General features: G+C 43.4%; 1 protein-coding gene across 1 annotated transcript in view; it reads left to right on the top strand.

Annotated features, from left to right (window-relative positions):
* Positions 1-26,125, top strand: part of LOC119970922 (mucin-6-like) — a 415,844-nt gene that overhangs the window by 83,147 nt on the left and 306,572 nt on the right. The window contains exons 5-8 of the mRNA XM_038806032.1: positions 708-817; positions 3,031-3,238; positions 17,387-17,509; positions 21,325-21,445. Coding sequence (XP_038661960.1) covers positions 708-817; positions 3,031-3,238; positions 17,387-17,509; positions 21,325-21,445 — 562 coding nt within the window. The remainder of the gene's footprint in view (positions 1-707; positions 818-3,030; positions 3,239-17,386; positions 17,510-21,324; positions 21,446-26,125) is intronic.

The raw sequence follows: 26,125 nt of genomic DNA, 5'->3' as shown, positions 1-26,125 counted from the left end.
CTGGAATGCACTGCCTTCAAGTGAGGTGGAGGAAGGTTCAATTGAGGCATTCAAAACTACATTAGATGATTACTTGAATAGAAACAATATGCAGAGATACAGGGTAAAGGCAGGGGAATGGCACCAAGCCATAATGCTCGTTTGGAGAGCCAGTGCAGACACGAAGGGCCAAATGGCCTCTTTCTGCACCATAGCAATTCCGTGATTTAGGGCTTCCTTTAGGAGTAATAAGATCAGTGTTTATACCAAACTTTCTAGTTTTTATTCTAGTGGAAGAAGAATGTCTTGTTTCTGGATGTCAATAAGTGACTGTCAGATTTTTAAGCAGCAGATGGTCCTGGAAGAGTGCAAAGTAGTACTGTGGAACAATTGAACAAGATTGTATGATTCTGGCTGAAGATCTCTTCCACTGGCTATCTGTATCTTGCAGGGTGCTTTAATCATTTTGAAGTGACTCCATGAATTAACTATGCTGAGGTTGGAAGAGAGTGCCGCTGGGTGTCCCTATGTTGAAATTTTCAATACCTTTCCTGTTGAATAAAACTCTGAATTGGTGAGATACAATAAAATTACTGCTGAAGGACATACATAGTGATTATGTCTATAATAATAAGAGAACCAGTTTGAATAATAATATAGGTTTTGAAGCACCTTCTGCAATATTATTTGAATTAATATCCTACCTAATTCAAATGTTCTTTGTTTAGGTAACATTATGGATTTAAGACAGTTTGCCAGAAATTGGCAAATAGATGACCCTACAGAAGATTGCAAAGTTGAACATCAATCATATTTGGCAGCAAGTTACCTAGTCTATGTGAGTTTAGCACTTTTTCAAATGATATTTCAATAACTCCTCAGGTAATAATTATCTAAAGGTTGTTGATCAAACATTGAAACAGTTCTGACGTGTTTATCTGCAGTTGGAAAGGCAAATGAAATGTTTGGTAATAGCAGTATAATTGCAAATAAATAATTTTTTTTTTAATTGATGGAAGGATTCAGTAAAAATGTCAAAACTATCATAAAAACCTATTCAGAATTTAGATTTGTAAGATTTAGAACCACATAATTCATGTACCTTTCAAGTAAGAAAGGGAACATTTATTCAATTAGAGAGGTGATGGAAGCTCATTTTTGTGCTCATAATTCATCAAAGAAATTTCATGTCTTCACTGGAGGCTTAGACTATTATTGGCATGGCTCTGGGCTCCAGCATCCTCTCCGGCTATCAATCCATGAAACAAGTGATAACAGGGACTTTATGTTCCATTACCTTTCCAATATACAACAATAAGAACATAGAGGTGCAGTCCATGTAGCTTTCACTTCATCACAGAGACTATGGTGTCTTTTTCAGATTGACTTTCCATGTCTATGACTCTGTAGCTTCCAATATTTTTTTGAACATCTCCCACTGATCATGAACAAATTGGGACAGATGCAAGAATACCAGGTTTCTAAGGGAGCAACAGTTTATACAGCATGAGAAATGGTGCTGATAAGTTGGCACGTCGACTCCAGTCCATGGGCGGGATTCTCTGCTTGCTGACTCCGATTTTGTAATTGACAATCAGGCAGAGAATCCCTTTTCACGGCCGACTCGGGGGTGACGCCTGCTTTCAGATGCTCCGTCCCTCCAAAACGGCGTCATTGGAGAGTATGCCGCACGCCATTGGGACAGCCTCAGGACGTTATCTAAAGGCCCTTCCCTGATGCTTCGCCCCCGATGGACTGAATTTCCAGCAGCGGGGGGCATGTGTACTCTCAGTTTTCGGGAACCTCGCGTGGCGGCTGCGGACTGTCCAGCGCTGCCACAGTCGGTGGGGGGAGGGGGGGGGGGGGATGGGGGGAGCCGTGCCGCTGACTGGGGGGGGGGGCTTTGACGAGGGCTGGGGAGACTGGTGGGGGGTGGTCCAGGGGTGACAAGGGGGGTTCCAGGGGGGCACTATCTGGCAGGTCGTGTCCCCGGGTGGCCACCGCCATATTGTACGGCGCGACCGCTGCATGTCGTTGCCATGCGCATGTGCGGCCATGGACACGGCCATTCTCTGGCCGTTTCTAGCACTGGAGCCGGGAGTTCTACCCATCGCCACTGCTAGATCCTCATTTGTCCCAGAATCGGTGAGGGTTCGGCGCCGATTTTCCCACACCGGCTTCGGCACTTAACCGCAGAATTGAAGAATCCAGCCCCATGTGTTGCCATGGTGAATGCACCAGAAGACTATTGTTCCTCCATGCTTTTGTCTAATTCAAAAAAGCAACAATGCTTTGCCTTTTTTGAATTAGACAAATGTGTGTGGGACAGTAGTTTCCTGGTGCATTCCCCATGCTGAGATCTCAACCAATCGGGGTTGACTTGCCAACCAATAAGCAACTTTTTCTCATGCAGTATAAATTTTTGCTCTCTTTGAAATTTAGCATTCTTGTGTCTGTCTTGGTAAGTGCAAGATGAAAAGTTTCAATACCATATTTTGTGGATTTGTTTATTGTAATGTGTATCGAGGTAAAGTGAAAATTATTTTTCTGCGAGCAGCTGAAGCAGATCATTAGTACATGAAAATAAAATAAAAGGAAAAAACATAATAGGTACAGAATGTAAATACATAGAACTGACATCGGGTGAAGCATACAGGAATCTAGTATTATAGGAGGTCAGTCCATAAGAGGACTGGTCATTCAGGAGTCTGGTAACAGCGAGATAGAAGCTGTTTTTGAATCTGTTCGTGCATGTCCTCAGCATATCTCCTTTTTTCAGTAATACTCAAGTACTATTCTCCTAAGCGACTATTATTAGAAGATAAATGTTCACAGACTAGGCTTGTTAACACTAAATGGACCAGCCTTGAGTCCTTGCAGTTGGGATATATGTTGCCTGCACAGCGATAATTCTAGGCTATGAAAAACAGGCCGTAAGTATGTGTGATACTTAGTTTTGAGAACACTTTCCAAAGCTAGCTTTGACTTTCTTTCCTTTATGATTCTGCACTATGTAAAAGCAATTATAACTCTCCTGTGATTTTTTTTTAGGAAGCTCTTTGCACTGGATTTCTGAACATGGTGGCTCCACTCTGTCAAATAAGTAGAGCAGATTACATCAAGCAGTGCCAGTGGGATCTGTTTCAATGTGCAATGCAAGGAGACAGAAGCTGTGCTTGTGGTACTTTATCCCAATATTCACGTCAATGTTCTCGGGCACAGCACCCGGTCAACAACTGGCGAAATAGCACTTTTTGTCGTAAGTATAATTAATCTGTCGACTGTTTCCTCAATATAATATATAATTCATTCTTCATTCTTTACTTATTATCACTTCATCACTTGACATGGTAAGATATAGGATAATGTGTTTAATCTTTGCAACTCAATTTGAATAAGCTATATGATTTGGTTAATTATATAATGTGTAATAAAATTGCACCTCGCTGTATCGTTCTATGTTCTATGTTCTATGTTTTTATTATAAGTGAAATTTGAATTTATAAATATTCATTTCTTTCATTTAGAACATGAACAACATATTTGCAAATTCTATCAGATATTACCAGCCGGTACCAATTACGAAACAAATTAAGTTTTGTAGTTTTCTTTTAGGATCTTGTGCTTCATAATCGTCTCTTCTCAGACTTTTGGTCTACCATTCAATTCTGCACATAGAGTTTTTCTCCCTTCTCTGGTAGCTTCATCACTTTCATGTTCTTGTTTTCCACTTTATACATGCTGGAAAATCATCATCCTGCCTTATTTGATGGATGAAGGTTTTCTGTGAAATCCCTGTACTTGTGGATTCTCCATGGTAGGGTTGCTGCACAACACAGTGACCGGAACCATAAGACCATAAGACATAGGAGCAGAATTAGGCCACTCGGCCCATCAAGTCTGCTCCGCCATTCAATCATGGCTGATATTTTTTTCATCCCCATTCTCCTGCCTTCTCCCCATAACCCCTGATTCCCTTATTAATCACGAACCTATCTATCTCTGTCTTAAAGACACTCAGTGATTTAGCCTCCACTGCCTTCTGCAGCAAAAGTTCCACAGATTCACCACCCTCTGGCAGAAGAAATTCCTCCTCATCTCGGTTTTAAAGGATTGTCCCTTTAGCCTGTGATTGTGTCCTCTGTTTCCCGTTTTTCCGACAAGTGGAAACATCCTCTCCACATCCACTCTATGCAGGCCTCACACTATTCTGCAAGTTTCAACAAGACTCCCCCTGATCCTTCTAAACTCTAACAAGTCCAGGCATAGAGTCCTCAACCGTTCCTCATACGACAAGCTCTTCATTCCAGGGATTATTCTTGTTAACCTCCTCTGGACCCTTTCCAAGGCCAGCACATCCTTCCTTAGATACGGGGCCCAAAACTGCTCACAGTACTCCAAATGGGGTCCAACCAGAGCCTTATACAGCCTCAGAAGTACATCCCTGGTCTTGTATTCTAGCCCTCTCGACATGAATGCTAACGTTGCATTTGCCTTACGAACTGCCGACTAAACCTGCATGTTAACCTGAAGAGAATCGTGAACAAGGACTCCTAAGTCTCTTTGTCCTTCTGATTTCTGAAGTATTTCTCCATTTAGAAAATAGTCTATGCCTAAATTCCTCCTTCCAAAGTGCATAACCTCACATAATGTATTTCATCTGTCACTTCATTGCCGACTCTCCTTGCCTGCCCAAATCCTTCTGCAGGCCCCCTGCTTCCTTAATACTACCTGTCCCTCGACAGATTTTTGTATCATCTGCAAACTTAGCAACAGTACATTCAGTTTCTTCTTTCCAGATCATTCATGTATATTGTGAAAAGTTGTGGTCTCAGCACAGACCCCTGAGGCACGCTACTAGTCACCGGCTGCCATCCTGAAAAAGACCCTTTCATCCCCACTCTTTGCCTTCTGCCAGTCAGCCGATCCTCTCTACATGCCAGGATCTTACCCTTAACACCATGGGCTCTTAACTTATTTAACAGTCTCCTATGCGGCAACTTGTCAAAGGTCTTCTGGAAATCTAAATAAATCATGTCCACTGGTTTTCCTTTGTCTAACTTCCTTGTAAATTCCTCAAAGAACTCTAACAGAATTGTCAGACATGACCTCCCTTTGACAAAGCCGTGCTGACTCAGTCCTATTTTATCATGCACTTCCAAGTACCTTTTGTCTTGAGCTGCCTTACTGGCATGCTGGCCAAGTGCCTATTTTGTGGCCAAAATAAAACTATCACATCAACATACGGTGCAGATATTCCAACTTTTTATAATTATCTGGAAGCACTGCTCATTAATTTCTAGTTGTACCTCGCACCGATTCTCTTTTATTTTGGTCACTGGATGTGCAGAGAGAAGTCTCCTAGATGCTTGCACCTGGACCTGACAAAAACTGTCATTCACAAGTTCAAGGTGTGGAGAATCAACAGGGGAGTTTGGCCATAATTCTCTGGTCATTGGGATTTACTTTTCCCATTGGCAGCACTGGCGTGGGGTGGTTTCAATGGGAAATCCCATTGGCAAGCGCTAGGAAGATAGTGCCCTGCTGCCAGCGAATGGCATGCGGCTGTGAAACATTACTGGGGAACGGGGAATCCAGCCCCTTGTTTCTAAACTAACTGCTGCTGAAACTTTGTGTATTCCTGAGTGATATCTAAATGAAATCACTTTGTTATCACCAGTTTGTTTGATGCCTAATGTGACTGGAAGGCATTCTTCTTCCTTCTCGGAAAAATAACTTAGGAGAGGTTACTGAGAGAGGTATTAAGATTCAAAACGGAGGTATAAGAGCCAACACATGGCTCTTAATATTTGCTCGTAATATTTGGAATAAGGTAAATGAGTTGATGGCGCAAATCATCATCAATGACTATGATTTTGTAGCCATTACTGAAACATGGTTAAAGGATGATCACAACAGGGAGTTAAAAATCCAAGGGTATCAAACAATTTGGAAGAATAGAGTGGATGGTAAGGGAGGTGATGGAGCTCTGTTGTTTAAGGATGACATCAGGCAGTAGTGAGGGATGATTTTGGTGCTATGGAGGATAGGGTTGAATCCATTTGGGTGGAAATTCGGAATAGTAAGGCAAAAAATTCACTGATAGGAGTAGTCTATCGGCCACCAAATAGTAACATTACGATGAGGCGGGCAATAAACGAAGAAATAACTGATGCATGTAGAAATGGTACAGCAGTTATCATGGGGGATTTTAATCTACATATCGATTAGTTTAACCAGGTCGGACAAGGCAGCCTTGAGAAAGAGTTTCTAGACTGTATCCGCGATAGTTTCCTGGAACAGTGTGTAATGGAACCTACGAGGGAACAAGTGGTCCTCGATCTTGTCCTGTGTAATGAGACAGGAATGATTACTGATCTCATAGTTAGGGATCCTCTCGGAAGGAGTGATCACAATATGAAGGAATTTAAAATACAGATGGATGGAGGGTGAGAAGGTAAAATCAAACACTAGTGTTTTGTGTTTAAACAAAGGAGATTACAATGGGATGAGAGAAGAGTTAGTTAAGATAGACTGGGAGCAAAGACTTTATAGTGAAACAGTTGAGGAACAGTGGAGAATCTTCCAAGCGATTTTTCACAGTGCTCATCAAAAGATTATACCAACAAAAAGGAAGGACGGTAGAAAGAGGGAACATCGACCGTGGATATCTAAGGAAATAAGGGAGAGTATCAAATTGAAGGAAAAAGCATACAAAGTGGCAAGGATTAGTGGAATACTAGAGGATTGGGAAATCTTTAGGGGGCAACAGAAAGCTACTGAAAAACCTATAAAGAAGAGTAAGATAGATTATGAGAGTAAACTTGCTCAAAATATAAAAACAGATAGTAAAAGTTTCTACAAATATATAAAACAAAAAAGTGTGGCTAAGGTAAATATTGGTCCTTTAGTTTAGAGTATGAGAAGGGAGGTCCAATAATGGGAGATGAGTAAATGGCTGAGGAACTGAACAGGTTTTTTGGGTCGGTCTTCACTGTGGAAGACACAAATAACATGCCAGTGACTGATGGAAATGAGGCTATGACTGGTGAGGCCCTTAAGACGATTGTTATCACTAAGGAAGTAGTAATGGGAAAGCTAATGGGGTTAAAGGTAGACAAGTCTCCTGGCCCTGATGGAATGCATCCCAGAGTACTAAAAGAGATGGCTAGGGATATTGCAAACGCACTAGTGATAATTTACCAAAATTCACTAGACTCTGGGGTGGTCCCGGTGGATTGGAAATTAGCAAACGTGACACCACTGTTTAAAAAAGGAGGTAGGCAGAAAGCGGGTAATTATAGGCTAGTTAGCTTAACTTCGGTAGTGTGGAAGATGCTGGAATTTATCATCAAGGAAGAAATAGCGAGGCATCTGGATGGAAATTGTCCCATTGGGCAAATGCAGCATGGGTTCATAAAGGGCAGGTCGTGCCTAACTAATTTAGTGGAATGTTTTGAGGACATTATCACTGCGGTAGACAATGGGGTGCTGATGGATGTGGTCTATCTAGATTTTCAGAAAACTTTTGACAAGGTGCCACACAAAAGGTTGCTGTATAAGATAAAGATGCAGGGCATTAAGTGTAAAGTAGTAGCATGGAAAGAGGATTGATTAATTCACAGAAAGCAAAGAGTGGGGATTAATGGGTGTTTCTCTGGCTGGCAATCAGTAGCTAGTGGTGTCCCTCAGGCATCAGTGTTGGGTCCACAATTGTTCACAATTTACATAGATGATTTGGAATTGGAGACCAAATGCAATGTGTCCAAGTTTTCTGACGACACTAAGATGAGTGTAAAGCAAGAGGTGCAGAGGATACTGTAAGTCTGCAGAGGGATTTGGATTGTTTAAGTGAATGGGCTAGGGTATGGCAGATGGAATACAATGTTGACAAATGTGAGGTTATCCATTTTGGTAGGAATAACAGCAAAAGGGATTACAATTTAAATGATAAAATATTAAAACATGCTGCTGTGCAGAGAGACCTGGGTGTGCTCGTGCATGAGTCGTAAAAGTTGGTTTACAGGTGCAATAGGTGATTCAGAAGCCAAATGGAGTTTTGTCCTTCATTGCTGGAGGGAAGGAGTTTAAGACTAGGGAGGTTATGCTGCAACTGTATAAGGTGTTAGTGAGGCCACACCTGGAGTATTATATTGAGTTTTGGTCTCCTTACTTGAGGAAGGGTGTACTGGCAGTTAAGGGTGTGCGGAGGAGATTCAGTTGGTTAATCCCAGAGTTGAGGATTTTGAGGAGAGGTTGAGTAGACTGGAACTGTACTCGTTGGGATTTAGAAGGATCCGGGGGGGGGGGGGGGGCGGGGGTTCTTATAGAAACTTATAAAATTATGAAGGGAATAGATAGGATAGATGTTTGCAGGTTGTTTCCACTGGCGGGTGAAAGCAGAACTAGGTGGCACAGCTTCAAAATAAGGGGAAGTATTTTTAGGACTGAGTTTAGGAGGAACTTCTTCACCCAAAGGGTTGTGAATCTATGGAATTCCTTGCCCAGTGAAGCAGTTGGGGCTCCTTCATTAAATGTTTTCAAGATAAAGATAGATTGTTTTTTGAACAATAAAGGAATAAAGGGTTATGGTATTTGGGCGGGAAAGTGGAGCTGAGTCCACAAAAGATCAGCCATGATCTCATTGAATGGCGGAGCATGCTCGAAGGGCCAGATGGCCTACTCCTGCTCCCAGTTCTTATGTTCTTATTATCGAAAAGCTGCCACATCTGCAGATGTGGACTCAGCTTGCACATGCATACTGATGACATCTGTATTGTCTATCTTGGTTAACCTTGTCTCCAGTGCTCTTTTATATCTTGTTTGGTATCCAATCTTGGCTGAGTCTTAAGTTCCATCAGCTACACACAGGAAAATAATAATCATGATTGCTTCTCGACACCAGTTAATACTCTTCCTGTCACTGCCTCAAGTTGAATCAAACTTTTGTAACCATGGCATCCTGTTCACTCAAACATAATTGTCAAGTAAAAGCTGTACGCTAAACCCCTTGCGAGACACTGCTAATTTCTTGACACATTGATTAATTTGAGGATCTTACATGATCAACAGAGTGAATTCTCCATTAAAATGATACCAGGCAACAAATAACCTTCAAATATCAAGTTTTACATAGGATTGCACACTATTGTGACCTGACAGGAACACCTATGGTGCGATCTGATGGGAAAAGCACTAAGTTGACCCGGTTAGACCGTGCTCGGTATCATACCTTAACGGCAATTAGGGCCAGTAGTGATCCCTCATGGGCTTCATTTTGGAAATGGCTGTCACGCCAGCTGATTTCACCTGGACCACGTCCGGCTAATGAGGGGGAGCAGCTCTTAAACTGATGTCTCTGAGCAAACCCTATACAGCATGCAGCCATGCCACCGCACAGATCAGCCCCACAATTCGGAGATACCGACCTGGCCCAGCTTTTGGACATGGTGGAGTCGTGTCAGGACACCCTATTCCCCGAGGGCTCGGAGGGTCAGCCACAGGTCAGCCAATGCCATCTGGAAGGCATTGAAAAGAGTGTCACCAAGAGGATTGCCAGCCAGTGCCGCAAGAAGCTCACAGACATCCACCAGGCTGCACGGGTGAGTTGGCATCGGCCTCTGGCACCAGCCCCATCTGCACCTCGATGACCCAGTGGTTGGCACCGCACTCTTCCCCCCACACTGCAGCACAAGATTGTGCCCCTGCGATGCATGAATCTTGCGGCTCACAGGACAGGTTGACCCATTACAGACGGGAAAGGGTGTCGGACATCAGAATTCTCATCCCCTACGAGGAATGGGCCCTGGAGGTCGCGGGGGTGACTGATGACAGAGCGGTCACCGATGTCGAGATTGGCCTGAGCCAGAGAGGTAGGGATCCATTGGCCCCCACCAGGATGACCTGCCACATGGGAGTTCATGCCAGGATGGTGATTCAGCCCGCCCATTGACCACCTGTCCATTCTGCCACAGGAACTCGATTCAATGGTGCCGGCCCATTCAGGGTGCCCCACCCCGTGCCTTCCAAGAGAACACCTCGGAGGGAAGCTCTGAGGATGCCACCAATGAGGCGTCACAGCTGTCATCCCCATCCTCCACTAGCGCAGAGATACCTATCTTGGTGGGCGAAGGTAGTGGACAGGCTTCTGGGGCACAATCTGGTGAGCACCATGCAGTTGCTGAACATCCAGAAGTCTATGGGGCCCCAGGACCCAGCTGGCCGTGAGATTCAGAGGGTCCATAGCCGATTAGAAGAGTCCCAAAGATTATGGGCACAGGAGATAGCACCGGCAATGCATCGTACTGAGGCCAACACTGCTGGGGAAAGCCTGGAGCTCAAATTACGAAGTCAGTACCATGAGTAGTGGTGTTCAAGATGTTGTTCAGTAGTGACGGCCATGGTTGAGCGCCTCAGCTGCATGTCCCAGTCACTGGGGGAAGTATCCCTGATCCATGTTGACCTTACCAAAGTGCTGCGGAGCATGTCCCAGTCTCAGATGGGCATTGTCAAGGCCCTCCATTGCATGCCCCAGTAGCTGAGGTCGGCATCCCAGACGCAGGTGGGCCTTGCCGAGGTGCTGCAGAACATGTCCCAGTCTCAGTTGGGCATTGTGAAGGTGCTCCAGTGCATATCCCAGTCGCTGTGGACCGTGTCCCAGACGTAGGTAGACATTGGCGAGGCACTGCAAAGCATAGCCCGTTTACAGAGGGGCATCGCTGAGGTTGTCGACACCATGGTGCGGACAATGAGGAACCACCATGGTCGGCAGAGCCAGAAGGTGTATGGGCCTCTGGCTCTCACTCCAGCTGCTTCTCCATCGCAAGATGACCCCCAGAGCCTTACCGGCACTGACCAGGTGGAGGAAGCGCTAGAGGGCAACCCGGAGCACCCTACAAGCGGTCACCAGCTCTCCTGAGTCCCCCCTCCCCCCTCCTGACAATGGAGCGTGTTTTTACCACGTAATTCACCTCACTTTATTTCCTTTCAATCTGATATGGTCCACAAAACCTTGCCCACAAAACCTTGCTTTTAAAGGTTCACCGACCACTGGTAATTATACTAAATCTTTATCTCCACAGGCAAAACCTCGAACTTTGGATGTTTTGTCTGCTACCCGTTTCATCACATGTTGTGCAACTTTTGAATGTTGTCTGGCCAATTCACCTGCTCTATTTAATCATTCTCTAATATTTGACATGTAATCCAATAATGTAATTTCCCGATTTCTCACTCGCCATTTTTTTCTTAATCAATTTAAGTCGTCCTCTTACCTCATGACCACAAATTTGTTTGACTCATTAGGTGCATCCCAAATTACAAACAGTACTAATGGAATTCCTTTATCCCAATCCGCTGGATAATCTTGACAATAAGCCCTCAACATTGTCTTCAATGTCTGACACTACCTTTCAAACGCTCCCTGCGATTCTGGATGGTACGCAGTTGATTTAAATTGTTTTATTCCTAAACTATCCATAACTTCTTTGAATAACCTTGAGGTAAAATTTGATCCTTGATCCAAATGTATTTCTGTGGGTAATCCATATCTAGTAAAGAATTGAAGAAACTCCTCCACAATCTTTTTAGCTGTAATATTAAGTACTGGAATGGCCTCTGGAAACCAAGTAGACACATCCATTATAGTCAAAAGATTTTGATTCCCACTTTTCGTTTTAAGAAGCGGCCCTACGCAATCAATTAGGACCCTTGCAAAAGGAATGGGAATTAAGGGTGCTGGTTTTATTACTGCTTGAGGTTTCCCTACCACTTGACATGAGTGACATGATTGACAAAATGTAACTACATCTTTATGTCGTTCAGGCCAATAAAAATGTTTTTGTATTTTAGCTTGAGTTTTCCTTATTCCCAAATGACCTCCCACTGGTATCACATGTGCAACTCGAAACACCTTTTTATAACCTACCGGCAATACTACTTGATGAACTTCGGCCCACTTTTCATCCACCTGCATATGTAAATGTCTCAATTTTCTCATGAAAACATCACTTTTACAGTAATAACACTCCGGTATACACTCAGATTCCTCTTCCGTATATGCTTTCTGATACATCCGGTTTATTTCTATATCCTTCTGTTGTAACTCTACCAATTTTCCTGAACTAAAAATATCCGCCTCATCCTCCACCTGTTCTTGTTCTTTTTCAACCATCTGATCAAAAATTGTTTCTGATAATTGCACTTCAATGTCATGTTCACTCTTTGATTCCTCTTAACTTGTGACTTTGCAACCTTGTTACTACACAATCCGGAAAAATCCCAGGATATTCGTCCTTCAACACTTCAAGTTGTTTGATTTTCCACTGGCTTATCAACAACAGTATGCATCACTCCCACCTGCAATCCAGCTATATCATTACACAAGATCAACTGTATTCCTGGACAAGATATTTTCTCTATTACTCCTACTACCACTTCACCACTCTTTACTGGACTTTCCAAACTTACCTTATATAATGGAACACTACTCCTCTCACCCTGAATTCCACATATTACCATATTTTCTGGCAATATTATTCCAAAACTATATAACTCCTCATCTCTTACCATTAAATATTGACTAGCTCCCATATCTCTTAAAATTGTGGCTTCTTTACCTGCTCCTTCTGATACACATGAGTAAACTTTACCCACATTAGTACATTCTTTAAAGAGATGTGGCACCTTCTTATCAATCACCTCTTGATCAGGCTGTACCATCTTTTCCACCTCCTTCGCTTCACTTTGGCTTTCCTTTACCACTTTAACAAACCCCACTGTCTTAACCTGTTTTACCACATCAGCCTTCCCAATGCTTTTCTTCAACCACCAACACAGTGACTTTATATGGCCTAGTGTATTACAGTGAAAACATTTGAAACTTTCCATTTCTTTTTCATCATCCTGGATTTCCTTTTTAATCTGAGGTACACTCTCCTTATTATATCTCACCGCTTAAGTATTTCTCATGTCCCCTGTTTCTATCCCTCACAGGCTGAAACTGATGTTGGAAACCAAGCTTTGATTTATGAACTAATACATAATCATTTGCCATTTCTGCTGCTAATCTCGCAGTTTTAACCCTCTGCTCTTCCACATGAGTTCTCACTACATCAGGAATTAAATTTTTCAACTCCTCCAGAAGTCTAATTTCTCTGAGAGCTTCATACGTTTGGTCTATTTTCAAAGCCCTTATCCACCTATCAAAATTACTCTGTTTGAGCCTTTCAAACTCCATTTATGTTTGACCAAATTCTTTCCTTAAATTTCTAAAACTTTGTCTGTAGGCTTCAGGCACTAGTTCATATGCACCTGAGATGGATTTTATCACCTCGTCATACGTCCCAGATACCTCCTCCGGTAGTGATGCAAACACTTCACTCGCCCTACCTACCAGCTTTGTTTGAATCAGTAATACCCACATGTCCTGTGGCCATTTCATTTGTTTAGCTACCTTCTCAAATGAAATGAAAAAGGCTCTGCCTCCTTCTCATCAAACCCTGGCAATGCTTGGCCATATTTAAATAGATCCCCACCAAGCTTTCGACTTTGACGCTCTTTCTCACGATCCTCATCACTATCATCCAACTGTACGTTTCCCTTAACTAACTGTCATGTTTCATGGCCATTTTGTGAAATTCAAACTCTCTCTATCTTTCTCCCTGATCTGTATCTCCCTTTCTCTTTCTGTTTGTTCTTCCAGGGCTATTCTTTCTTTCCTCCTTTCTTCTCCCCCCTTTTCTTTTTCCTCTCTCTGTCTCTTTCTTTTTCCTCTCTTTCGTATTGAAGCTGCTTTAATTCTTCCTCATGTTCCATTTGTTTAATTTGTAACTGAATTTTTGCCATTTCCAATGAGTCAAATTGTATTTCAGGCAACTTTAAATGCTAAGCCACCACCATAATTACCTCATCTTTTCGCATTTTGTCAGGTAATTTTAACTGCAATCTTTTTGCCAAATCTAGCAGTCTGCTTTTGGTCTCTGTCCATAAGGTACTGCATGTGACCGTCTCCACCCCCAAAAACTTCAGAACCTCTGAAAGAACCATTGTCCACAACACACTCCTACTTAAACTGAAATGCCACACCTGAAAAGCAACCACAAAATGCACACCCCTCACTGTCTTTAAGTTCACTAAGCCAATCCAATAGATAGACTTTTATCCCGGACAAGCCCCCAATTTGTTATGGGCCAGGGTTTATAGAACCCCAAAGTGTATCATGGCGTTCACCTGACCCACAACGTTTGATAGATTGTGGTATGGAGAGCACACGGCCCACTCTACAGGTGTGGTGCAGCAGAAATGGAAAAGTATTTTTTGAAGCAAAACAATGTTTATTCTATGAACTCAATTTAACCTTTTTAAAACATACAGTGAACATCTGAACAGCCATTAATTCAAATACAACCCCCAAAGAATACAACACTAAGTAATCCTTAAGCTGCCCTTTTAATATCCATAAGACATTGTCATGTGAGAGTACCTTTTCAGAACTGGTGTTTATCAAATAGCTGTAGTGGATGGACCTTTAAGAAATGGGTATTTATCAAATAGCTGTAGTAGGTGTACCCTTAAGAAATGGGTGTTTATCAAATAGGTGCAGTGATGTCAGAGTGTGGGCTGAGCTGGGCTGTCTGTCTGCTTTTGTTTTTGCTTTGAACAAAAGCTGGAGTGTGTCTGTGTGTTTAGTTTCGCTTTGCAGATTGGGAACTGCATCGAGCAAAAACCAGGTGTAATTCTGATTTCTTTCTACACAAAAGGAATGTCTTCAAATCACTTACTAATTTAAAAGTGATAACTGTTCTCAGTAGAGAATTTAAACCTGATGTCTGTGTTGAAGAGGGTATTTGTCTTATGGATTTTGCAAGGAAAGATTAAGGGTTATTTATAGAATATTGTATCTGGTGATGATTGGTATTGATAGTTGTTAAGATGTTTACTGTGTGTTTATAAAGTGTTAACTGCTTTCATAAATAAACATTGTTTTAACTTAAAGGTACTTCAGCTGTTTGTTGCACCACACCTGTAAAGTAGGCCTATGTGCTCCCCATAACCATAATATATTAAAGTTGTGGGTCAGGTGAACTCTATGATACACTTTGGGGTTCTCTAACCCTGGTTCATAACAGGATTGAATCCCAAAGCCTCAGGTACCTCGGGAATCTGCACATTCGAGTAACGATTACTGCCTCTCTTTAATATGCAGATTTGCTCAAAAGTGATCATGCCCTTTATGGGTGGGATTCACCTCACAGTGTCTCGAGAGATTGCGCTGAATCTCGCGAGGTGTTGAAAACCAGGTAGATCACGAGAGCGAGATCTCCAGACTTTCACTGGCCATGCTGCGCCACAGTGAGCAGCTTTTCTGGCGCAGTATGGCCGGAGGAGCATGCCCCTCTTGTTTGTTGATCTCTCCTGCCCTCCATTTTATTCCAGACCTTCCCTTTTATTTTTGATGTTCCTTTCCCCACCCTTGCATTTCCATCATACTTCAGTTCTGATGTTAGATCATCAATTTTAAATATTGGGTGAAATTCTCCGCTTCGCGCTGCCAGTAGCAGAGTTCCCAGTGAGTGGAGAACTCAGCAATAGTGAAGAAAACGGATGCCGATCCATTTCCAAAGTTTGGCCCCCCAATGGCATGAGATCGACGTTAGGGGCCCGCGCCAGGGGGAGGGTGAAAATAAGTCATTAAGACCCATTTGCATCCAGTTAGCAGGCCGGGTACGATATTCTCTGGGCCCATGTGATTTTCCCGTCCTCTGGGGCAGGAATTACATGGGCAGAAATTGTGACTGCTCTTGACAAGTGTGGCCTTGACGCGGTGGGCCAAGGGGGTAACTCTTCCAGCAAATTTCCCCCAAAGTCCATCCGAGCACCACCCTCCACCTCTCCCACAATGCAAGACCTGCCCACCCACCCCCACCAGGCACCTCCCCTACAGAGACCCCCAAAATAAAGGGACCCCCCCCCCAGACCCCCCCCCCCCCCCAGAAATGTGACCTCAGTTAGGAGCCCCTCGTTCCAGAAAAGAAACCACTGTTTGGAAGCTGGAGAGCAGTCCAAATAGAATCATTGAAAAAAATATTGCTCTAACATTCACCTGCTGGCTGAGACACAGGAAGCACCATGTGTTAATTCCAGGAAAGACAAAACCAGTCAACTGTTTGCAAAACTCCCTCAGATCTTTCAGCTGCAAGCCATTCATTCAGTTTTCTTTGATATTGATTTCACAAGTATGTGATTGACAGCTTCCACACACACACAGTTGTCAGCATTGCTCCAGTCATCTTCCTTCATGGTTGAGTAACTCTGAAGTGCTCCAACCAATGTTTATAAACATCAAGCTTTGCTTGACAGGTCCTGGACACTTCAGACAGAGTTAAGTGCTGTCAGTTTCCAACTGACCACTTTAAAATCACTCGGCCATGAAGGGAGCTGATTGGAAAGCACTTTGGTGGGATGGGGGTGCTGAATTGTGATGCCTTGGTGGGGTGGGGTGACCAGCTCCAAATGACGGTCAGATAGCGGCCTGGGAATCCATCGTAATCCTTGCCACGCCGAAATTTGCATGGCTAAGGATTGGGAGTGCAAGTCAGGTGCAATTCAGCTCTGGCAGGAGAACATCGGGCGTGATTTTCCATTCCACAACGGCGATTTTGTAATTGCCGATTGGGCGGAGAATCCCTTTTGATGCCAAAATCGTGAACGGTGCTTGTTTGACGCAAGTTTCACATGCTTCACCCCTCCGAAACGGCATAATCGCTTCAGGCGCCGCACGCCATTGGGACGGCCTCAGCCCGTCACCTGAAGGTCCTCCCCCGATGCTCCGCCACCAGTTGGCCGAGTTCCTGTCTCGCGGTTGACGTGTGGTCTCAGCGGCCGGGAACCCGGCGTGGCGGCTGCGGACTGTGTTCAGCGTCGTCACAGTCAGGTGGGAATGGTGCTGCTGGCCGGGTGGGGGGTTGTTTCTGTGAAGGCTGCGGAGACCAGAGGGGGTGGCCAGGGGTCACTATCTGCCAGGTCCGGTCCGCACAGGGCCACGCCATGTTTTACAGCACGACCGCTGCAGGTTGTCACCGTGCATACATGCTGCCCCTCACCGGTCACAGGATCAGCTGCTGATTTTTTTCTTCTAAAACGCCACAGATTCTCAGCACATAGCCTCAGAAACAGAAAATCCAGCCCCTCGTCTCCCAAATGGAGAATTTCGCCCAATAACTCTGTTTCTCTCCACAGATCCTACCCGGCCTGCTGAGTATGTTTTTAATTATTACACTTCCTCCTTAAAAAAATTGCTTTTGATTACTAATAAAATAAATTATGCTGCTACAGGAGGATATTTCTTTGCAACTTTTAATGATATTTTTGAACAAATATATTTTCAATTTCCCTTTGTTTATTCTAGCAATGGCTGACTGCCCAGAAAACCAGATATATCAGGAATGTGGATCTCCCTGCTTGTCTACTTGTTTAAATCCACAGTTCACCTGTGCTAGTTACTGCAAACCTGGTTGCTTTTGCCCACCTGGTAAGAACGTTTTTGTAAAATAATAATTTTGAAAGAAATCATTCATTAGAGAGTCTGGTTTACTCAGCTTTATAATTTTGATGTCTATGCCTATAATTGAATTTAGAACAGCCATTGCAACATTGTCAAAGAGTTAAATATCTTCATATTGTGCATTGACTGATTTTCTTGCTCAATTTAACAGCCTAGTGGTTGTAGTCACTCCTGACCCAAAGGAAAGTGAATCATTCTGGTTCTTGAAAGCTAAACATTGCAACCCTAGAAAATAGTTGCAGCAGTTCCTCAGAACTGTAGAAAAGTTACGATGTAGAAAGATCTCATTCAGATCATAATGTCTGAGCTGGCCAAAGAAAAGAGAAACAAAATAGCTATTCATTTGAATCCTACTTTCCAGCCCTGGTGTATAGCCTTGCAGATTATAACACTCTAGATGCAGATTCAGGTACCTTTTCAAAAAAATAAATAGAGTACCCAATTATTTCTTTCTAATTAAAGAGCAATTTAGCATGGCCAATCCACCTAACCTGCACATCTTTGGGTTGTGGGGGTGAAACCCACGCAAACACAGGGAGAATGTGCAAACACTACATGGACAGTGACCCAGAGCAGCAATCGAACCCGGGACCTCAGCGCCGTGAGGCAGCAATGCTAAGATCCAGTACTTTTAAATGAGTTGAGTATTTCAGCTCAACCACCAACTTAGGCAATGAGTTCCAGATATCTTCTATTCTCTGGGTGAAAACTTTTTTGTCACATTTCCTTTAATCCAACTAATCCCCTTAAATCCATGTTTCCTAACAATTGACCCCTCAGCAAGGGGAAACACATTTCACCTGCCCCCCCCCCTCCCCCCCATCTAGCCACTCATAGTTTTGTACAGCTCAATTAAGTTAGCCCTTAGCCTCCTGCGTAATAAGGAAAACAATCCTATCTGTCCAATCTCTCCTCATGTAATTTTCTAGCCCTGGCAACATTCTTGTAAATCTTCTCTGTATTCTTTCCAGAGTAATTCTGTCCTCCCTGTAATGTGGTGACCAGAACTGTATTCAGAATTCTAGCTGTGGACTAACCAATGTTTTATACAGTTCCACCATTACATCCCTTATTTTGTGATCAATATCTCCCCCAGTAAAGTAAAGCATTCCATATACTTTCTTGATGACCTTGTCCACCTGTCGTGCCACCTTCAAGGACCTATGGACATGCACTCCAAGGTCTCCCACTTCCTCAATCCCTTGGAGTGCATGTCCACAGGTCCTTGAAGGTAGCAGGACAGGTGGACAAGATCGTCAATAAAGCATGTGGAATATTCTCTTTCACTGAGGGAGGTATTGAATACAAAAGCAGGGATTTAGTGATGGAACTGTATAAAACATTGGAGCTGTATAAAAGCTGGAGATGGCTGAGCTAAGTCTATTCAATAAACCAGAAGATATCGAGAGGGATTGAAGAAGTGGGAACCGTTCAATACCTTCCAGTTTAAAAAAAATAGTTCAGCCATCGGCAGCTACTTCAATCACTTTCCTTCCATCGTCAAGTCAGCACACAGCTGTTTGCATACCATGCTACATTGTACCGCTCAACTCACAATTCCTTTGTGATGATTTGCCCCATATCTTACAGCAGTACCTGTATTTTAATTCTTTCACAGGATGTGAGCACCGCCGCTTAGACCTGCATTTATTGCCCATCCCTTAAAAGACCATTAAAGCTGTTCCTTGAACCCCTACTGCCCAGGTGCGTAGGTACACAATCAATGTGTTGGGAAGGGACCTCCGAGATTTTGATCCAGTGGCATTGAAGGAATTATGATACAATTCCAAGTCAGGATAGTGCGTGGGTTGAAGGCAAAATTTCAAGTGGTCGGGTTCAATGCATCTGCTGCCCTGGTCCTTTTAGGTTGTAAATGTTGCGGGTTTGGAAGGTCCTGTCAAAGGACCTTGGTGAGTTTCTTCAGTATATCTTGTAGATTGTACACGCTGCTGTCACTGCATTCATCAATGCAAAAGGCATAATCATTTTATCTATTCTTTGGAAAAAGACCTTGGGGATGATGATCGGTATGGGTCAAAACAGGAAGAGGAACCTTGGCAGTACATTCATCTTGATTGTCTGCACCCTCCCTGCCAGGGAAAGCATCCCATCTTTGTTGGTCCATTTTAACTTCCTCCACCAGACTGGTCAGATTCCACTTGTGGATCCGTGTCTAGTCATGGGCTATCTGGATCCCCAGGTAGCAGAATTTGTTCTAGGCTAGTTTAAATGATAGACTCTCTAGCTCTGTCACTCCCCCATCAGGGTTCACTGGGAATACCTTACTTTTGCCCAGGTTGAGTTTGTAGCCCCAGAAGGCCCCAAACTATTCCAGGAATGTCATGATTTCCTTCAAGCCATTCTGTGGGTCCGAGATGTAGAGGAGCAGGGCATCCGCATAGAGAGTGACTCTTTGGATAGTCTTACAACCACTCCCATCTCACAGGGTGATCGCCAGGGATTCAAATAGCCAGGGCAAAAAGGAGCGGGGTCAGCGGGCATCCCTGCCTTGTGCCTCTGTGCAGCTGGAAGTATTCAGAGCTGGCAGTGTTGGTCTGAACGCTCGTCTTGTAGGCGTTGTAAAGGAGTTTAACCAATAGGTGAACCCTGTCCCTAGCCCAAACCACTCCAGTACCTCAATGCCAAGAGAGAATATCAAACCAAGCTAGAGTCACAGACAGCCTCTCGGCAGTTGTGGCAAGGACTGAACAACATAACGGGCTGCAAAGCGAAGCCGAGCAGTATCTCTGGCAGCAGCGCACCCCTCCTCGATGAACTCAACGCATTCTATGCTCGGTTCGAGCAGGTAACCAAGAATCCGCTGTCGAGTGCCCCAGCAGCCCATAATTCACTCATACCCACCATCACAGCTTCCGAGTTCAGATCGGCCTTCCTGAAAGTGAACCCACGGAAGGCAACGGGGCCGGACGGGATCCCTGGTCGTGCACTCAGAGCCTGCACGGATCAGCTGGCAGAGGTATTCGCAGACATCTTTAATCTGTCCCTACTCCACTCCGAGGTCCCCACCTGCTTCAAGAAGACCACCATCACACCGGTACCAAAGGAGAACCAGGCAACGTGCCTCAATGACTACCGTCTGGTGGCCCTGATCCCCTATCTTTAACGCTGGGGATATTTGTGGAACCTCCTAATCCAGATATTCAGTACAATGCAGTAGGAGGCCATTTGGACATTGAGTCTGCACTGACCCTCTCAAAGAGCACTCTACCTGGGCCCACTCCTCTGTTCTATCCCCGTAACCCCGCTCTTTGATCATGGCCAGTCCTCCTGAACTGCACATCTTTGGACACTTAAGGGGAAATTTAGCATGACCAATCCGCCTAACCTGCATATCTTCAGACTGTGGAAGGAAACTGGAGCACTCGGAGGAATCCCATGCAGACACTGGGAGAATGTGAAACTCCACACATGCACTCACCCAAGGCCGAAATCGAACCCAGGTCTCTGCCGCTGCGAGGCAGCAGTGCTAACCATTGTGCCGCTGTGCCATTCCAGTTAGTTGTTGGCTGGCGATTGCCAATAGGAGGTTACCATGTCCTTGTTTAATCTGTGACATCTTGGGTCCAGAGTCAATGTTGAGGACTCCTGTGGTGCACCTCCTGGCTGTGTACCGCTGTGTCATCCTAATTTATTATTTTCTTAATTTTATTAAAATGCCTTCTAAAGTAGTGAGAAATAGCTAACTACATAAGAAAGAGATAACAATATTCAAATATGTGACAGAATAAATAAGCAACTAATGCATGTTTAATTTTCTGCAGGAACGGTTCTTGACTATATTACCTCAAAAGATAAATGTATACCCCGACATCAGTGCCCCTGTGTTCAAAATGGGAAAATTTATGCTCCAGGAGACAAAAAGGATTCATTATGCACCACCTGGTAAATCAGAATTTAGTTGCAAATACCTTGTAAAGTACTTTTTCCAAAATCAGTTTGATATAATCTCTACATCTGTAATACATAATGGATAATTATATCTTATCTGTCCATATTCTCTCAACTTTTTTTACATTTGATATGTTAGAAATATTCTTTCTCTGAGAAACTTAACTTCCTGTTGTTTCATTTTGGCACAATCCATATTTCTAATGCACTTCAGTATATAATGTGCTACTCTGCACAATATAGCCATAGGGCTTCTGCACTTCTTCAAAAATGCTTTTTGAAAATCTACAATTATTTCCCCTCAATTTCAAATTTCTAGCTTCCAAAATAATTGTTCAAACAAATTAACAATTTTGTGCAAGTATATTAGATGGAATGGACTCGCTAAATTGACCTTAGTGTCCACCAGGTTAGGTGGGGTTGTGGGATTAGGGTGGGGACATGGGAATGGGTCTGGTGCTCTTTTGGAGGGTCGCTGCAGACCCAGTGGGCTGAATAGCCTCCTTCTACACTGTCGGGATTCTATGATTCTATATATTTCATAAAAATTGTTAAACATCTATAAGATCACAAGAAATTATAGTCGGAATAGACCAATTGACCCTCCATGCCTGCTCCACCATTCAATAAGTACATGGCAGATTTGATTGTGGCTTTAACTCTACCTTCCTACCTTCCCTCATAACCCTTGACTCCCTTGTCAATCATAAATCTGTCTCATTCAGCCTTGAATATGTTCAATGACCCGCCCTCCACTGCTTTCTGGAGAAGAAAACTTCAAACAATATAACCTCTATAAGAGAAGAAATTTCTCTTCATCTCCATATCCATCTTAAATGGGGTTCCAGACTCTCATGGGGGAAACATCATCTGAACATCTCTTCTGGCAAACCCCGATACAATCTTTCGTGTTTCAATAAAATCACTTTTCAATCTTCTAAACTCCAATAACTATAGGCCCAAACTACTCGACCTTTCCTCATAAGATAACCACCTCATCCCAGAAATCGACCTAGTGAATGTTCTCTGAACCATCCTGTGGTGTTCTTTGTGATTCTTGTTTCAGGATGGATGTTGTAGTGTTCACAAAGACTACATAAGCTAAGTTCATTAATAAAGCTAACATTTATTTACATTACTTAATTAAGCTCGACCACTTACTCCTATAGTAAACAATTGTCTAATAACCCACAATTTACACGCAACCAACACTAGTCTCTCCACTCTATCTATAACTGTACTGTATTCTCTATCACTGCTCTCTCGAGCTCTCCTCCAGCCCTCTCCCAGAAGTCTGTGAGTCAATGCTTTATATTGTTTTGCATCTAGTGGTCAATTATGATATGACATTAACCTTTTGTCTTCTGAACATTTCCATAATGTCACACACCCCAATACGATTAATCTTCTTCGTCAAGCAAAACATTGTCAGACGGAGTGCAATGTGGAAAAGTGTGAATTTGATCACTTTGGAAGTAAGAGAAGAAAAGCAGCACGTTGGTTTAATGAAGAGAGATCGCAACAATCCAACCAGAAGTGCCAAGTGGATGATCTATTTCGTTCTCCTCCAGAAGTCACTAGCATTCCAGATGTCAGTCTTCAGCCAATACGATTCACACCACGTGTTATCAAGAAACGTTTGAAGGCACTGGATACTGCAAAGGCTATGGGTCCTGATAATAGTCCGGCAATAGTACTGAAGACTTGTGCTCCAGAACTTGTTGCCCCCCTAGCCAAGCTGTTCCAGTACAGCTGCAACACTGGCATCTACCTGGCAATGTGGAAAATTTCCCAGGTGTGTCCTGTACGCAAGAAACAGGACTGATCCAACCCAGCCAATTACCGCCCTATCAGTGTACTCTCCATCATCAACAAAGTGATGGAAGGAGTCATCAACAGTGCTATCAAGTGGCACTTGGACAGCAATAATGACAAACATAGACAACAGCGCTAATTCCAGAGGTGAGGTGAGAGTGACTATACTTGACATCAAGGCAGCATTTGACTCAGTATGACATCAAGGAACCCAAGCTAAACTGGAGTCAATGGGAATCAGGGAGAAAACTCTCTGCTGTTTGGAGTCATACCTGGCGCAAAGGAAGATGGCTATGATGGTTGGAGGTCAGTCAGCTCAGCTCCAGGACTTCATTGCAGGAGTTCCTCAGGGTAGTGTCCTCGGCCCAACCGTCTTCAACTGCTTCATCTTAAGGTCAGAAGTGGGGACGTCTCCAGATGACTGCACAATGTTCAGCACCATTTGTGACTCCTCAGATAATGAAGCAGTCTGTGTCCAAATGCAGCAAGACCTGGACAATATCTAGACTTAGGCTGACAAGTGGCAAGTTACCCAATCCATTATGCAAATGTAGCCCAATCCATTAGGCAAACCAGCCTCCCATCCATTGACTCTGTCTACAATTCTCGCTGCCTCAGAAAGGCAGCCAGCAAATTAAGGACCCCACGCACACCGGACATACTCTCTTCCACCTTCTTCCGCCAGGAAAAAGATACAAAAGTTTGAGGTCATGTACCAACCGACTTAAGAACAGCTTCTTCTCTACTGCCATCAGACTTTTGAATGGACGAACATTGAATTAAGTTGATATTTTATCTACACCCTAGCTATGACTGTCACCTTATATTCTGCAGTCTCTCCTTCCTTCCCTATGTACTGTATGCACTGTCTGTATAGCATGCAAGAAGCAATACTTTTCACTGTATACAAATACATGTGACAATAATAAATTAAATCAAATCAAAATCAAATCCTCCTTTCACGAACATTCAAACCCTCCATCAGTGGCGAACAGAAGGCAGCCTTGTGTACCATCTACAAGGTGCACTGCAGTAACTCACCAAGGTTCCTTAGTCAGCACCTTTCAAACCCATGGCTACTACCATCCAGAAGGACAGGAGCAGCAAGATACTTGGAAACCCCACCACCTGTAGGTTCCCCTCCCAAGTCACCCACCACCCTGACTTGGAAATATATCGCCTTTCCATCGCTGTCGCTGGGGCAAAATCTTGAACTCCCTCCCTAACAGCACAGTGGGTGTACCTACACCTCGAGGACTGCAGTGGTCAGGAAGGCAACTCACCACCACCTCCTGAAGGGCAACTAGGGATGGGCAATAAATGCTGGCCTAACCAGCTGTCGTGGAAATAATATTTGATGGAGACTTCGAGCTTTGTTTCAGGAGTTTATTAACACAATATCGTGGAGAGCCTGCTGCAATGGTCAATGACCATTCACCTGTGCCCTCATTTATACACCGAAATGAACAGCATTTCATGCAAAACAACATCTGGCCTGGCTATGATTATATTAGACAACTTTGGGAGTGGGGCTATAGTCTCTTGGTTTATTATCTCTTAACTTACAACATTTTGCAATACATCCTGGCGCCTTTGGCTGGAACAACTTGTAAGCACAATAGGATTAATCTAAAAGTTGTTTACCAGAACTTTTTACTTTAACCATCATTCTAAGATATGGCTAAAAACAGTGTTAAAATATAGTCAATAAATCCCAGCATGTTTTAGCAAGTGTTTTCTTTATAATAGCAACTAATATTAATATATTTCCTAAGTTGTGTAACACAACTAATAACTCCTCACGTTACTTTCGTTCTACAGTTCTCTCCTTGTTGATGTTTTCATCAATACCTTTAGTACATTATCACGCCTTCCGTATGAAAGGGTAGTTTATAATGTCTGGGAAATGGACGTATTACAGTAATTCCATTCCTACATGTTCCCTGCATGTTAGGAGGCTGGCACTGAGGTGGTAATGCTGCCAGGGTTCCTCCTATGTTCGTACAATATCCCACAGAACATTTAAACAGTAACCATACAACAATTAATATCATAAGTGCGATTATAATCCAGAATACAATTTTCTGTCCTAACGTTCCTAACCATCCAAACCCAAAGTGCCATCCTTTATCATCAATGTAATTTTTCTACTACTTTCCGAATATGATATACCAGATTCTCAATTTTTTCAGAGTTATCTGGGATGTACATGCAACATGCACTTCCAGTAAGGGCACAAGTACCTCCCTTTTCAGCCAACAAGAAATAAAGGGCCATTCTATTCTGCAGGGCAGCCGTTCTTACAGCAACCATCTCAGCTTCTATCTGTTTAATAGCCTCTGCAGTATCATTTGCTACCTGCTCTAGGATATCCCATAGTCCCATAGTTGGAAATTGAGGTCAAAAGTCACTGTTTGCTAACTTTATTTATAAGTGACTTTTGACCTCAATTTCCAACTAGCGCCATTATGACCTACTGGAATTACAAAATTTTAAAGTGCATTTAACTGCTCTGGAAAACTTCACTAAAACCTCACTAGCTTAAGCTGTTTGGGAACTTCGGTGAAAGAGTTTATGCAGCAAGAGATACTTGCTGTATGGAAATAACTTGAAAGACTGCTTGAAGAGAGAGACCCTTCTGTCTTCTATTGCTTAACCTCACAGCATTTTGTGAAAGCTGCTGTTCAGCTCACAGCCTCTGGCAGACCTGTCCCCAAAACCCACTGTCGCAAACATGGCTATTACTACATCATCTTTATCTTACTCAAATTCCATGACTTGGGGCTGGATTGTTCATTTGGGAGACTATGTTCTCCATTTGGGGCTGAATCACTTGTAGTTCGCGCTGGCACTAGGAGC

Source organism: Scyliorhinus canicula, chromosome 9, assembly GCF_902713615.1.
Source record: "Scyliorhinus canicula chromosome 9, sScyCan1.1, whole genome shotgun sequence".
Lineage (NCBI taxonomy): Eukaryota > Metazoa > Chordata > Chondrichthyes > Carcharhiniformes > Scyliorhinidae > Scyliorhinus > Scyliorhinus canicula.
Note: the sequence above shows the minus strand (reverse complement) of the source record. Positions and strands in the feature narration are given on the sequence as shown.